This window comes from Patella vulgata, chromosome 1 (genome assembly GCF_932274485.2).
Source record: "Patella vulgata chromosome 1, xgPatVulg1.2, whole genome shotgun sequence".
In the NCBI taxonomy this organism is placed as follows: Eukaryota; Metazoa; Mollusca; class Gastropoda; family Patellidae; genus Patella; species Patella vulgata.
This window is the reverse complement of record NC_065879.2, coordinates 38,702,946-38,719,755: the sequence shown is the minus strand read 5'-3', so window position 1 is coordinate 38,719,755 and position 16,810 is coordinate 38,702,946. Positions and strand designations below refer to the sequence as shown.

The 16,810-nt window shown below is 34.3% G+C and overlaps 1 protein-coding gene across 1 annotated transcript; it reads right to left on the bottom strand.

Annotated features, from left to right (window-relative positions):
* Positions 1-264: 264 nt before the first annotated feature.
* On the bottom strand, positions 265-16,123 carry LOC126810001 (oxalate:formate antiporter; the record flags this gene model as incomplete). Its single annotated transcript, XM_050534892.1, has 8 exons — positions 265-3,648; positions 5,677-5,776; positions 6,771-6,980; positions 8,551-8,673; positions 11,006-11,135; positions 11,499-11,602; positions 15,666-15,682; positions 16,108-16,123. Coding segments are annotated over 8 exons (756 nt in total), but the record flags the coding sequence as incomplete, so codon positions are not given.
* Between the last annotated feature and the right edge of the window lie 687 nt (positions 16,124-16,810).

Sequence of the window (16,810 nt, the reverse complement as noted above, 5' to 3'; positions counted from 1 at the left end):
TACTTTTGGGAGCATTCCCCCAAATATTAGAGCAATAGTCAAATATTGGCAGTATGCAACTATTATAAAACAAAATTGTCTCGTAAGGTAAATGTAGTAGTAGGTTGTAGGGGAGGAAGAGTCCCTGAATAGATAAAAAGACCCAGAGTTGGTGAAAATCATTCCGAAGTCCTGCAAGGGTCTTTTACTCCCTTCATTCAAACTTCCCTAGCTTAAAGTAACGTTACTGCATTTCAGATTATCAACCAAACATAGCCATATAGGTAAGATGTTGATTTTTTTTTTGATAAATAACTGAAAAAATTATGTACATAAATAATTAAATAAATGATTCACAAATAAATTATCCAAAATAATAACTAAATAAATGATCTACACAAATAACTAACTGAATTATCCACACTATACTAACCAAATTATCTACACGTTTATCTAAATAAATTATCTACACATTTATCTAAATAAATTCTCTACATATTTATCTACATAAATTCTCTACAATTTATCTAAATAAATTATCTACATTAATCTAAATATATTATCTACACATGTATCTAAATAAATTATCTACACATTTATCTAAATAAGTTACCGTAAAAATCTCCATAAGTTATGGATATAAGTATCCATCTACAAGGCAATCAAAATAAATTATGTGCAGGAATATTTCAATCTGATTAAAATACAGATCTATATTTCGTTTCGTTTTTTTATACTTTCGATGGCCTACACTACATGAAGATCTGACCCGTTGTACTGGAAGGTCAAGTCAGGGGTCGTATCAGCGACTTTTGACCCTATGACGTAAGACATCGATTGATCAATCAGCGTTGACGTTTCTAGTGGTTTACCCACAGTTCCGTGCATCGCACGCCAAGCAGTCGCCGTAACAACATATGGTTTCATTTGCTAAACCCTCACGCCATCCAGAACGCAGGTTATATAACAACAGATCCTAGTGTAGTACAAAGAAATAAAACGAAATTTTGCACAATAAAAAACGAAAGAAAATAGGATCTGTGTTTTAATCAGATTGGCGAATATTTAAAAAAATATATATACGACTAGATACACAAATAAATCTACACATAAGACTAGGACAAATGAGACTACACAAAAATTGCATCAGTCTGATCAGAGAGCATTAATAAAACTCCAAGCTAATAGCTTTAGATAACAAATTATGTACATTCTATAAATAAATTATTCATAATTATAACGTCAAAAATGGAATGTTTGTATGCTATAATATGAAATGATAGAGCTTGGTATTATTATTACTTAACAAGGCAATCCCACAACAAATAGATGACAGTACTTACACTCATTCTTGTACATTTCTCTTTTTATAAAACATCTAGCAACCAAATTGTTTATCAGCCTAACCAACCTGGGTAGAAAATTCTCATTATCGAACTTATATTAGTCAACTGGTGTAATTAGAAGCAGAGTTCTAAAGTCTCGGCCAACAAATTTCTTATCTCTGCACAGCCTAAGCAGAAAATATTTATCCGTCAAGACATTCACATTCACATAACGAACATCATATTCCTGAAGCAATTGCCCAAGAAATCCGTCTCTGGTCATTGCTGAATTGACTTATGATAGTTGAGCTTTTGAGGGTATGTGTCTATTCTACCCGTTCAATCATATCTCTCCTAAGTACAGCAACATGACAGCCCATCGTTTAATCTGCGGTGTTCCCTAGAACTTTGGACAGTGATTCAAGGTATTAAAAACGGTGAAAATAATGTTTACATTGTAACCGTTGATAGTCTCGTTTGTCGCGCAATTAGTTTTTCTGCAATATCCTGCTATGCATTGGTTAATTGTGGGTAAAAATTTCGTGAGTTATGACGTAACGTTATGTAAACAATGTGGAGCTCTGTTTAAACCCGAAAGACATTGTTACGCAGTTAGGCATGGGTTGTTAATCGGACTATTAACCAGTCATAATATGGAACAGAAATTTGCTTTCAGTACGGCAGTGCTTGAGTGAGATTAGGTCTAATCAAATGAAACACTGCGATGAATATCAACGAACATGAACATTCTACATCAATTAGAAGCAGATTTATATTGTGTTCTAAAGGGCGTGACGGGCCACTGCTAAGCCACAGCCGAGAATAATCATCCTTGATATAATTATGTCAAGACATTCACCTCATGAACAGTTTAGCACAACTAGAAACAGATTGACCAACGTACCCATTTTAATAGTCCCAACAAAAGACATAGACAAACTTGGCACATATAATGTTCGGCAGATAGGCACACGCTAACTTCCTAAAACTGATGGCGATTTCGGATGAGTTAATAGAAATATCTATAAAGCAGATGGAAACCATTCTAAATACCACTATCAATAATACAGAAACCAGAAAAAAATATTTAAAGATACATTATGGAAGATTAGATAAAGAGCTGGCAGTTCTCACTATAATAGTTAACAACTAGATAATGAAAAGGGGATTTGCTGAAAATTTCAGTCAAATATTGATACACTCTGAACCGAGATTTTAGCGATTGAATTTTCGGCCTAGACTCCATCATCATTACTAAAGTCGGTACGATAAAAACATAGTCTCGATTATCCATTTCATGATTAAATCATGAATGAAAGTTGAACAGCAAATCGGATCCTAATCCAAAAATATCGGTGGCTAGCGTTGACATCGAGAGTTGATTATGGTCCGGATTAGTTAATTAATGTCTAATTAATAATTTAGATAACAATTCAGGCCTAATGAAAGACCTGCAATCGGCAGATTTAGCTCTTGCATAATGTATGTTTAACTAGTTTAAGCGAGCAAAAACCATATGCTGTAACACAAACACAACAATGTGTAACTTTCATTATAAGTACCAACCTCGGCATAACCACTGACACCGTTCCCTTCTACTCCACTAACCCCTGGATCCATTCAGGAGATTTTCACGAATTCAAATTATATACCTTGACCATATGATGATTTCATAGGTCGCGTAGTTAAAATCTACGAACCAATCAAAAAGCAGTTTATTTAACAGTCTTAGCGCCATTGTTTAAATTCATCACAAGCAGCGTTTACGCTCGATTATGAGAACGGGTTGCAATAATTTAATGTCAAAGAAGTGACATGCAAACAAAACAATGTCCTAAAATATTTTGACAAAGTTCGACAACGATCTTAATTTCCATAAATTGCGAGTTACTTCCCTTCGCCGACTGTCGAATGTTTTGACTGGTCGATATAATTAGCAATGTGTTTCTCCCCCGTGAATGGACCCAGGGGTAAGTGTAGTGGAACAGAACGATACCACTGGGAATACAGAGGATATATAAGTACATGGATTTCGCTTTGTTCTTTCTGTAACTCCTGTCTTGAAACCCAGGAACACTTATTTTACCTATGTCCCGTAACAAAAACAATATTAACCAACTTGACTGAAATCCTTTTAAAAAATACCGATATCTGTCAAGAAGCATTACACCTAGGAGTATATAATACAATAATGTATAGAGACAGAAATTCGTATTGTAACTTCAAAATAAATATAAAAAAATATAATGATTCGACAACACGATAACCGTATTTAAACTATGGAACACTTAAATATCCTTTCCTTTCGAATTTTTCACTTTAAACAAAAGAGTCAGCAACAAACCTGAAAAGTTAATAATATAAAGTACATTAATGTGAGGGGTAGCAAATTCGACCACATCAGCAAAGATGTCCCTGCGGTCTGTTGCGTATGGGAGCGAGACAGAGATGTTAATAGGGTAATATGTCAACATACATGTATTGTGATCGCCGAGATGAGTTTAGACCTGAAAAGTTGATATGTATCAACGCGCTATTTTGTGTGTCGTTTTTTCGGTTTAAATGACCACGTTGGCGTTGAGATGTTGCTATTCTGAAGCTTTGTCGATATATTCCATTTCGCCGTAGTATATTTCGACATGTTCGTATATTAAATATCGCCATGCGCTATGTTGACATAATTGGAATATATTGACAAGGCTTCATAATAGCAATATCTGACCGCATACGTGCACATTCAAAACAAAATGACGAAAGACAACTCAGTGCGTTGATTCAACCAACTCGACAAAAACAGTTCATTCGGGGGTATAATTACCGCAACGATCACAATATTTTGACATAATATCTTATTTATATCGCGGTATCCATCGCGCTATTGGCTCCTATTCGCTTCCATAGATAAGTGAAACTTAGTCTTTGAATTGCACTTTATTATACGACGTACCTCAAGATTTCAGTAGTCGTCATCAAGAATGCTCGGAATGACGTGCGTTCATAATATCGTCATAGTGATTGTTATCCATAGAACTGTGCTATGAAACAATACAAAATGATTTTTGAATGAATGAAATGGGGTTTAACATCCTACATTTCTGTGCCAGAGGGAGGGGGTGGGTGCTAATCTAGACAGGCAGAGGTCGATCGTACAGTGAATATGAGAAATATTTTGCCCGGACAGCAGCGCTACCACCTATTCCAATTTGATGGATTCTTTTGTATACACACCAACGTATATACGGGAACTCGGTTTATGGCCGGCACGTCTGACAAAGGTGGGAGCCACGATGGAAAATCCAGGGTAAGCATGGATCGAACCTTGTAGTCGGTGTCGTACTCACTGAGCCACCATGGCATCCCCAAATAATGTCTATCGCAGGAAGCGATGGTGAAATATCATCGGACCATCCTATTATGTTTATAGATTTTCTAATAAATACTGTAAATGTTTGTTGTTTAGGCCTGGTACAAACAGCATTCGGTTTCTACGAATCAGATTCCTATGGTGCAATTATTCACAACAGATACTAACTAACAGCAGAATTTAAAGTAGCTAAGTCTCTAACTCAATATCAGAATTTAAAGTAGCTAAGTCTCTAACTCAATATCATCCAAAATCTTCAACATTGAAAACACGATTTATTTGTCAAATTAAATCAACATTCATGTTGTGATCTTACCGGAAAAAGATGGGCTTTTGATATCCAATATTTAAGACAAATTACCATTGGTACACGAATCGAAGACCATAATGCGCTTCAGCCCCAGTTGTATCAAGAGACTCGAGGGACGAAGCTAGACACATTGCACCAAATCAAACGGCGTATGTAGACTGGAATAACCTGACGCTAGAAATTTGTACTCGCTTGAGACTGCTGGCTTATTTTGCCGAACATAACTGATTTTAAAATTGGAGTAAAAACGGAAACCATTGAATGTAAATCAGTTTATATACAATCATATTACAGTATTATATGCGTTGCGACCCACTTTTGTCAATTTTTAGGTCCCAAATGTTAGCGATTTAGCTCCTTTAACAAATACATTCTAAAGAATATAATAAGCACATATTCCAAGCAGCTCTTATAAGAGATAGAACTCGCCAACACCAACACACACGAACAACTATATTATATCCTTTATATTTTTTTAGTTCGTTTATTTGTCAAAAGTAATTCAAATTCAGGTAAGACAGTATTACAAGAAACATCTGTCTACTGGCATCCGTGCAAGTGCCATTTTTGGAGTTGAACTTTGCCATTGGTTTTCGTGTCAGAAAGAACAGAGTTTTCAATAAACACAAAGTAATTTGTCAAGAATGTCTACTACTAAATACTATTTAAAAGTTATGTAATAATCGAAATGGACTTACTCATAAATGAGAAGCTAGCAACCATAAAAAACAAACCATACCATCCAATACTTGACTGTAATTGGGAGGGTAATATAGCACCTATAGGACCTGTCACTACCTATTTATACAAGAAATATATAAAGAAAATATAAAAAAATATCAACACCAGTCGATAATGTAAAAAAAGAACGAGCCTTTGCCGATTTTTTTTTTTTTTTTTTTTACTTTATCGAGGAATGTAGATATTTTTTATGATATCAGTTTTTGATATCATAAAAAATATCTACAGTAGAAAATTTTATTTATCACCCAACGCTTTCCATCCTTTTTGATTCACTAAGCGATATCTACAGTAAAATGTGTTATCAGGTGATAAGATAATATAAACATACAATGTTGCAGAGTGGCTAGTGTTTAGTCCTAAATTACATTCCTCACAAATAACAAATTGCCTACGTACCGCAATTATCAACCGATTTCGATGAAACTTACAGATCACGTTAACATTAATAATGTCCCAGCGTAGCCAAAATGTCGACCACTTTCAGCCAGCAGTTTCCGAGACATCGGATTACCACACATTTCATATGGCACCACACCGCAGACCGCAATTACCAAATTACAGATTATAATTACATTAATAATATCTCAGAGTAGGCAAAGTTTCGGCCACTTCCGTTTAGCGGTTTCCGAGATATCAGATTACCACCCATCTCATGACACGACTGAAGACCGCAATTATCAACCGATATCCATGAAACTATGATAACATTAATAATATCCCAGAGTAGCAAAAGGGGATAACCTGATCTATACTGCAAAAGCCATTGCACAACAATAAATAGTAGTCGTAAATTTTTCATTGCTTTATCTATTTGGACTAACATACCATTTCGAAGTTAAGGTGGGAGGGGGGTAATTCTGTCATGAATGATATAGTATTTTATTATAGACACTGTTTTTCATCCTAGACAAACCAGACTTGCCTTGTCAGTGGGATCAGGGCTTAAACTCGGTGTCTGTGCGCAAAGGTGGCACTTGGCCTGTCAAAACGAATACTAATTATTATTATCTTTTTCGTAAAATATCAAATACAGTATATTATACTATACCTGAGATGTAAAAACTAGACCATAATTAATAACATAATGTGCTTGACCAAAACACTTCGAGGTAGCTGTGGGCATCAGAGAAAAATTGCCAGAAAAGGTTAAAAATATAAGGCATACCCACACAAAGAATAAACCTTTTCCAACAAGTTTTGTTAATCCTAGAGTTAATATTAAAATAGTAAATGTTCCATTTAATAACACCATTGCAACCTGCAATTAAATAAACAAACATAAGGGTGTCGGTAGTTTGATTAAATTTCGAGATTATCACTATTCATGCATTTACATTTATTTGCCGCGTTGTATCTTAAAGGAACCGTCTCAGATATAGTTTAGTAAATAGAACTCGTAATTAAATGTCAAAGTCGAAATGATTTGTGCATTTTTGAAACTATTCTAATATTAAATAGATAATGAATAAAATATAAACCAATAGTAAAGGCCATGTTTCACCTTTATGTAAAACTGTAATTTTCTTGCATTGTTGATTACACATACATATACGTATACGTATGTTAAAGCAGCTTACAGTCGTACAACTTTTTTTTTTCACTGCTAATATTGCGCCCAGTGTATACGGGGAAGTTGTGATCATCAAACACGAAAGATACAGTCTTTCTAGCCGAAAGTTACAGATTTTTATCGACCAGATCAAAAATGCTTGATCACAATCTTTTGTGACAACCCCCCCCCCCAAAAAAAAATCGCTCGTATGTGGGTAACTGCAACAGAATTCAAAAAGAATTGTGCTCTTAGCCAATCAAACTTATCAACAACTGTAGTCGTTTGAAGAACGTATGTTCACGTGTATATAACGTAACTCATCATCTCCTCGCAAAGAATGTGTTGATCCATGTATGGATACTGACAATTTATGAGATGAGATGAGGCGACTAGTGTTTTGGTCTTTCAAAGATTCCAGTTCCCTGTGTAGGTAAGGCTTAAAGGTGCATTATGTAAGAGCTAAATTGCCTATTGCAGGTCTTTATTTTGGCTTCAAATGTTATATAAACTATTATTTAGACATTTATTCACATGATAAGCCGATAATCAACTCCCTAGACCATCGGATGGCGGATATTTAAACGGGTTAAAAGACGGCAGCCGATTAATGATTTAATTTAAAAATGGCGAAGCGATGTTAAGTCTCGAATAACAAGCACCGATGTTATGATAATAAAAAACATATGCCACAACTGGTCAAAACTCCAAACTGTGATAACTTCGCCCAGAACAAAGTAACTTGAATGACATTTTCAATACATTTATTTTGCATTAGGCTATTTGAACTATTATAGCAGTGGTTCTCAACCTTTTTTTTTGCCAACAGCACATCTTGGAACTCATGAAAAAATAGTGGCACACCTGGCTAAATATATATGAAAAATATTTAAATCTTGCAAAATAAAAACATGGTAAGTGCGACGGAATACAACCGTAGACAGAGATTAGTCATAGACACATAGAATTATTCAAACTAAATAAAGAAAAACACAGCTATGAATTTATCAGTTGACACCAGTGAATAGTCAATTGGGATCACATGGTTTTTCACATTTTCTTAGTGTGCTGTTCAAAATTTGGCGGCACACTTTGGAAGATCTCGCGGCACACTGGTTGAGAATCACTGTATTACTATTATAGCAAGAGCGACCAGCTCTTTATTTAAATATTACATAATGTATCTTTAAGAGAGTATTGTTGTTGTAGGTACAGTAAAATACATGTAACTACCCATATCTGAGTTCAAACCAATTATAAAGAAAATCAAAACTAATACCTTGAAGGAAGTTTTATCAGCTAAATATCCCCACATTATTCTTCCTAGAGCATTAAATACTGCAGCAAAAGATCCTACTAAAGCTAGAAATACATCATCATTTATAAACGTTACACCATACGCCTGCAAAATATTGAGAAATAAAGTAGTATATTAAGTGATGGATAATGGCCCCTCAGTTGTTCTTTCTATTTACTTATAAACCTATAACGGTAAATCTCTTTGATCTTTGGGGTATATTCTATGCCCGGAATAACTTGCGGTCTCAATATATTGAGAGGAATTTGGGGTTATTCTTCTGAGAGTTTTTCTTTAAATCTGTATTAGGTTATTCTACCAGGGTAGGGTTTTTTTCCATACGAGAACATGATATAATGGTTTTTCTTACTGGAATTCTGGGATATTCTGTACATGTAAACATAGACGGTTTATAAGCAAGATAATGTCCCCGGTCTCAGTTATGCTGGGGAAGAAAGACATAGCACCATAGAGATGCAAATAATGGATGGGTTTCTAAAACAACAAGCCACTAAAATAATGTACAGATTCTTAAAACAACATGTACATGCCTCTGAATGTATGTGACAAAGCACTCTAGACATTATAATGCAAGCATACACAGGAAGTCCAAAATATTCATTAAGCAAGATGTCTTCAAATGCAATCTGATTTTTATACTTTCGATCATCTACACTACATGAAGATCTGACCGGTTGTTGCGATAGGTCACCTTAGAGGTCATACGGGCGGCTTTTGACTAATCAGCATTGGTGTTACTAGTGGATTACCCACAGTTCCGTGCAAAACACACCTAAAGCTCGCCGTAACAGACCGTTTCATTGGCTAATACCTCACACCATTCAGAACACGTCAATGATAATTCTTCCAGATCCTAGTGTAGTAAAGACAAGTAAAATGAAATTTTGAACTATAAAAACGAAACGATATATTTATAACACAGTCGAAAACAAATATTAATGATGAGGATATTTGTGATACGGATTTGGATACCGATTACATTCTTAGTAATGTACTTGATATGGTGAATCATAGCCGTCAAAATTGTGATGTACTTAATATGGAGGTTAATAGCCATGATGGAAAGGATACTCGCGAAAATGAATTAGATACTGGTAATATTCTTAGTACTGTGGCTAATATGGCGGGTATTAGCCGTCCAAATTTTGATTTGAAATTTGATATATACTCTGATATAAGTGACAGTGACACAGGATCAAATGAACATACAAAGTCTGGAGTTTCAACACCATTAGTGAAGTCAGATCTAAAAAAATCTAGTTGAAAGTGTTCTGAGTATTCAAACCGAGGACAAATACAGATGGGCTGTTAACTTATTTCAAAAGTGGCAAAATCAAAGAACAAAAGTAACAAGTAGTTCAAGGATTGTTACAAATGTCATGTTAAATATGAATGAAAGATGAGTACCGGCGGGAATTTGAACTTAAGCTACATGTATATTCAAGTCATCTGAACTTAGCACTGCAAAGAAAGATTGTGATTATCTTGGTGTTTGTAAAAGCATATGATGCATTATTTGGGATTTAATTTCGAATTAGTACGGATATTTGCTGGGCTAACAAAGAAAATGGAAATTGGTCAGTCATTTGGGATCTCCCTATGAAGCAACACGGGGCCATAATCATTACATATCAAGATATTGCAATGCAATTCAGTAAATATAAGTTGTGTTTTAGTTTATTATAATTCAAAAATTTACAAACCTATTTTTTGTGTATCTGGATAACATACGATATATTCATATATACAGAAACGGCGAAAGAAAAAAAAAAAACCAAAATGACTCGATCATCAACATAAGATTGCCAAATCTTTGGCGCTTGTGTCTACGAGGAAAATTCATAACAAACAGCTTTGTGGTCACTGACCGCCACCGGAATATATATTTTCTACCAACTGAGTAATTGATTGAGAAACAGAGTCGGAATCTGACTTAAACATATTCGTAATCTGACTAAAACAAATAGGGTCGTAATCTGACTTAAAGCGAGAATTTCATATTTTCTAAGAAAGTCAAAACATAATTATTTCTGTCTTTTGCTCAATAGGTTATCAACTCACTATTATATGATCATAGGCATTATTTCCCACATTTAAAAATCATTGACACTGGAAATAATAACAAAATTACCTCCCTTGTTTTCCTATTCCCTCCATGGAATAGCTATCTTCGAACGTTAGAATTTGAAGTTGAAAATGATATTTTTGCCAATTTCTCAACTGGCAATAGTGAATTATAGGATTAATAGGATTATTCTTTAACAAGGTAGGACTGCTTATAACCATCTATTTTAAGGCTTTATTTTAATAAATTTTAAAAATATAACTTAAAAATATGAAATTGTATCTTTAAGTGGACATCACTTAAGACTTAAAGAGTCATTCAGTAAAATAGTAAGTTTTTATTATAATTTACCTTGTATAAAGTAGATATGAAAAGAACACCCTGGCCATTTAATAATAAAATAAACCATAATATATAAAATTCTCTAGTTTGTAACATTTCACCTGGTGACAAGGTTCTTTCTACTTCTACATCTGGCGGCCTGGAAAAAATGAGGGAAATCAATGGGTCGAAAACGGCTAATATACAATGCTAGTTATGAAAAGTCTGTAAACAGAATAAAATATTCCGAAAAAGAGTGCATGGTGGTATTGCACACGATCCTCGTCACTTAAATAAATCCTCAGGGCTTTCAAAAAGCCAAGATCACCATTTCAGTCAATTTTATGTAAATCCCATAATCATAGCTTCATTTAAAAATTATTGTAAGCTCACGATTCCTACTCAATAATGATCATGCTCAGTAAAGTATAGTGCATACTTTTACATATGGTCAGGTTTGACTTTTTGGAATTTATACACTCAAAACCTAATTTACTTATGAATAGCTTTATGTATATCTTACACAATGCTGTCATCTTGATCTGTATCTGAAGAAGACTCTGGACTATTTTCATCTGAACTTAGAATAGGTCTTCTTTCAGCTGGTGAATTTATTTTCTGTAAACTCTAAAATATACCGTCACAAATTATTAATATATGTAATTTAATGAAAAATGTGCCAAGATTTAGGTGTTTACAGAAATGCCATTCTAGTATATTTGTTTAACATTTCTTTTTTGTTATCATTTCATAACGATGTATTGAGTTAAACAACTAACAAATAGCTCTAAACTTCTGCTTCCTGACCTTTCGTAGATATTCATCTGTCAAAAGAATGAAAGGATGCCGGCTATGTGACTGATTGCATACCACGTATTGCAACAGTGGCCATATTGATATTCTCATTTACGAGAAGGTATTTCAATGCCACGAATAAGAATCGTGGGTTTTTTTAAAACTTAAATCCATCCAGTTTGTTCTCTAATGATTTTTAAACTCGATTGCAGGTACATGAATCCGAATGAAAACACATAATCGTACATAAGCATACTCGAGCCAGTCCAGAACATATGCTCAGTGTAATTCGGTTCTTATATACACATGACCAAGTTCTCTACATTCACACATCAAGGAATTTGACTATCATCTTTATCATTGACGCGTCTAATGTAACAGCATGTGTTGAATATAACTGACTTGCATCTTTTTAGTTTAGGATAATATTAAAGGACATTAAAGAGCCATTCTGTGTCAAATCCCGCCCCATTCTTCTTTTTTTTAAATTGAAAAAGTAAATCTTACCACGCTCGATTGTTCTACAATGCTCATGTTGGCTGACAATGCTGATATTCCAAATTTCAACTTGATCGGATTAACGTTCCTGAGATAAGCCCCATTCATGCCCTCTCCTATTCAAATGCCCATAGCGCAGTTGCCGATTGGTAAAAATTACTGAATTTGGTATTGATGGGGAGGGGAATTCCACAAGAATTCGGAATAATATTTAACCTTCAGGTGTATTACAGGGTTAGATCTATTTGATAAGGCCAACTTCAAGTTTGGTCAAAGGACAAGAGATCTACATGTAAACAGGGCTAGCGCTAATCCCAACCTAACCCTAACCCTGGACCTAGCCCTAATGCTTTCTCTAACCCTAACCTACAATCTTGCCAACAATCACGTGCCCTAATCTTATTTACATCTCAGATACTTTGATGAAAATTGAGCTGGCCGTATAAAAAATTGGGGTTGTAAAACTTTATATTTGTCTATAAAATCAAGCCCTTTAAGTTAGATTTAGTGTTAAGCTTTGGGGATACATATCCCATATTAAAGGGCAAACAAGCCGATTTTAGTATCCGATATGTATATTATTATGTGTTTGTCTTGATTTACAGACAAATTAAACATATCATATCCCCCATGTTCATATTAGGTAGAACACATGTAGGGCTGGTTTTTGAAAGAAAGTTAATCGTAAATGTCTAATTTGGAATCCTTGTGCAATGGTCCTTCCATCAATACCCATTTCAGCAATTTTTACCAATCGGTTACTAAGCTACGGGTATTTGAATATTGGCAACAACACCCATTTTAACTAAAATCGCCTAATTTCTCAGGAACCATCATTCCTGATTTTGAATAGCAGCTTTTGCATATAAACCAAATTTCAGCAAAATCAAAGGGGGTACGGTTTACCCCATTCGTTGATTTGACACCAATGATAATCTTATAACATGTCAAAACAGGTAATATTTACATTAGTCAATACTGGCGTTATCTAATGTTAACTAGATCATGTCTTGCATATAGCCTACGTTTGATAAAGTTTTTTTTAAATAAACATACAAATGTACCTATGGTATCTAGCTTTATCACATGTATTGATGATAAAATCAATGAAAAAATAGTTTACATCATAAATGTATATATTGAGGTTTGGTGGTATAGGTCTTTTGCCCACGACTCAATAACAAAATGTTTTATACACACGTCTATCGTAACAAAATTAATGTTCATTCCATGTCATACATAACGGTATAGTGATATTCTTAATAATATATATTTCACACTAATTTTAAAATGGCAACATATGTTTTTGATTATTAAACTATAATTGCATGCTAACTGTAACATTCACTGATAAAAAAGCTATAAATAAAATTAACATGTTGTGTAAAATTTACACCAGAGCATGCGTGAGAGAGAGAGAGAGAGAGAGAGAGAGAGAGAGAGAGATATTAATCATTTGGGGACCAGCATATTATGGTAAATCTTATCGAGATTAGACAGACGACCCTAATCCATGTCAGGTACAAGCTTGGGATCGAAACTACACCACTTAACCCAATGACATCACTTCCGATCTAAGGAGCACTTCCGACTGAAGTACGCCCTTACGAGTGTATTAACATCAAACGGTATATTATATTGGGGAAATATTCTCAAAATCATGCCAAACACAAAAATATTTTGTGTTATACTCAAGTTTGTGTGTTTTTGAAAATTATAGCACTAATTTGGGCGTTGATCATATTATAGTAACGATCAGAAATAATTAAAAATTGATCGGTCGTAGACTCCTTGTGCTTAAATTTATTATACAAAACATGTGCCTGTAATACAGTGATAAATATAGGCAGGTTTAAACGTTACACTATATTGAGTGTAACACTCTGCGGAAGAGGATTTACACTTTTTACCCAAGCAAGTATAATTTGACTAATTATATTTAAATGTGTATGGCAACAGATAAAGTATACAAAATGTGGTAAATCAATCAATAGTACTCCTGTTTTGTTTTTTTTTCAAAACTATAACCACATCGTTAAAAATGTATTAGCAGTTTAATGGTATCCATCGGTCGATACAAACATAATTTTTAATTTCATTTGAGAAATATTTGAGACAAACTCATCAATTGCCATTGAGATACTGAACTTCAACCCAATTACCTTGTGAACTCCCCCCGCCCCCACACACAAATTAAAATGGTATTATGTGTTCTAGAAAGCACATCCTCCATCATCAAAATGTTAATGGCATTTTAAAATGTACGTTTAAAGATACGTTACTAGTTAAGATCTTGTAATTACAAGATAGCTATCTATGTAAATATATATAGCAATCCGTGGCTTTAAAGATACATTGTGCCGAAAGTATTATCGGGTGGTTATTTCGAACAAATTTCGTATAAATGGAAAGTATAGACACCCAATACTAGATTACCCGAAAAATACCAATGGGGTAAGCATTGGGCAAAAATGTGAGGACATCACTAACTTGCAATCCGACTGTTGTTTGTCAGCTTATTGTGTGCTAGCTTGACTGGGGGAGCGATTGTTATTTCTTGATCAAATGGTTATGCGGTTTTAGGAACACTGAAGGTGTCAACGGAAAAAGTAGTTGACAGAAAATAATTAAGAATTTACTTAGATCTCAATATGTACGATAAATGGACAGTAAGTAACGAAAAATACATTCTGAAAAATGAATCTTCCCTCAATGAAATGACATGGCATGGCATCTAACAACAGTTTATTTATAGCTTGCGGTATCTCCTGACGAATACAAAGTTGGGGGGGGGGGGGGTGAAGCAAATGTTTGATAGATTAATTAGTTTGAATATGTTTTTTTAAGCCCAAATATATCATCAAATCACCCAGTTGGTATGCTGGGAAAGTATCTTTAAGGAGAGCATGAAATCAATGTATCATTAATAAATGATATCAATGATAGGGTATAAAGTTGGTGGAACTATGAAGTCAATGAGAGTATGAACTTATTGAATGGTGTTTAATGAGGGCACGAAATAACTAATGATATTAATGGGAGCATGAACTGAATGTGCCGATCCTGTAACATAAAAAAGTACTTTGTTGGCCTAGCTATCTGATAAATCAGTGTAGGGCGACCTTGAAATATACTAGTTAGAACACCTTTTTTCATGTGATAGCTATCTTGTAATTACAAGATACTCAGAATATTTTTTTTAAATTTGATTGACCCTAATGGTCTTCCGTATGCAATAGGCATATTTAGCTCTTAACTAATGTATCTTTAATTCTGACAATAACACCATAAACGTTAATAAAAGCACATTCCAAAACCAATATAAGTAAATAATAAGCAAGTATGAAGATTCCCGATTACATGCACCATTACCACAGATCAATCATCGATAACTTACCTTAATAGGGTTTAACTCTATAAAATATTTCTGTATCAAGACATTGAAAAATACATAAAGTGGCAGACATACATAAAATGACGTTCCACCACCACACACTCATGACTATCAAATGTAATGGCAATGTCAAGAGAATTATATGACCAGAATTGTAACAATGTAGAATAAAATATTGTAAGAAGATTAGCGAATTTATTTAATAAATCAATTATATTTCTAGTATGAATATAATGCTAGGAAGTAACGTGGAAATCATTGGTTTCTGTTCGACCTAAATTCTTTTTTGGGGGGGTATTTAAATTTCCCTTGCAATTCGGTCCATATGCATATGTACAAGCTGAAATTTCACCGTTTATTGCTTAAATCTATGTTTCAAGATTTCGTCTTAAGTATTGTCCTTTACCAGTGTGTAACCAGTTTTATTATTTATTTAAATACTCACCTCGGATTGTGGTGGATTACTTAATAAAAGACAACCCAAAATTTGCATAGCCACATAACAACCCCCTAACAACAAAAAACAATCCGGCACTTTATCTAGAACATCAGACTGGTGGAAAAAACTGAAACAATCGTGAAAAGTTACAGATGCCATATAACACTGTTCAGTAACAGACAACCTAATCACTATAAAGATCTGTTTAATCTAATCCAGACTATTTCAGATCAGAGTCCAACCCGTTCGTTTTCAAATATGAATCTAAAGATACAAGTAGCCCTGATGATAAAGTCTGTCTTCAGTAAATGCCACTGGACCACAAGCTAAAAATGCAACTTTTCGTACAATCAGGGGTCATAATACAGGAAGTTATGATCCGATATGCATGAATCGAAAGGAACCCAAGATTGACTCAACCGACATTACGCTGTAACGGTGATATTTCGTACAATCAGGGGTCACAATCCATAAAGTTATGGTCTGATACATGCCAATATCGAAAGGAACAGAGATCTTTGGGAGATACACCTATATCTCAAGTTTTGTCAAAATCGGATAAAAATTGTGACCTGTAGAATGTCCACAAACCAATGGAGGACAGACGTCTGGACGGACAGGGGCGACAGCATAATACGTACACATGAAAACTGTGGGTCTATGTTACAAGACGGACGAACGGCCACCTCTATAGCCACATATTTCCTAT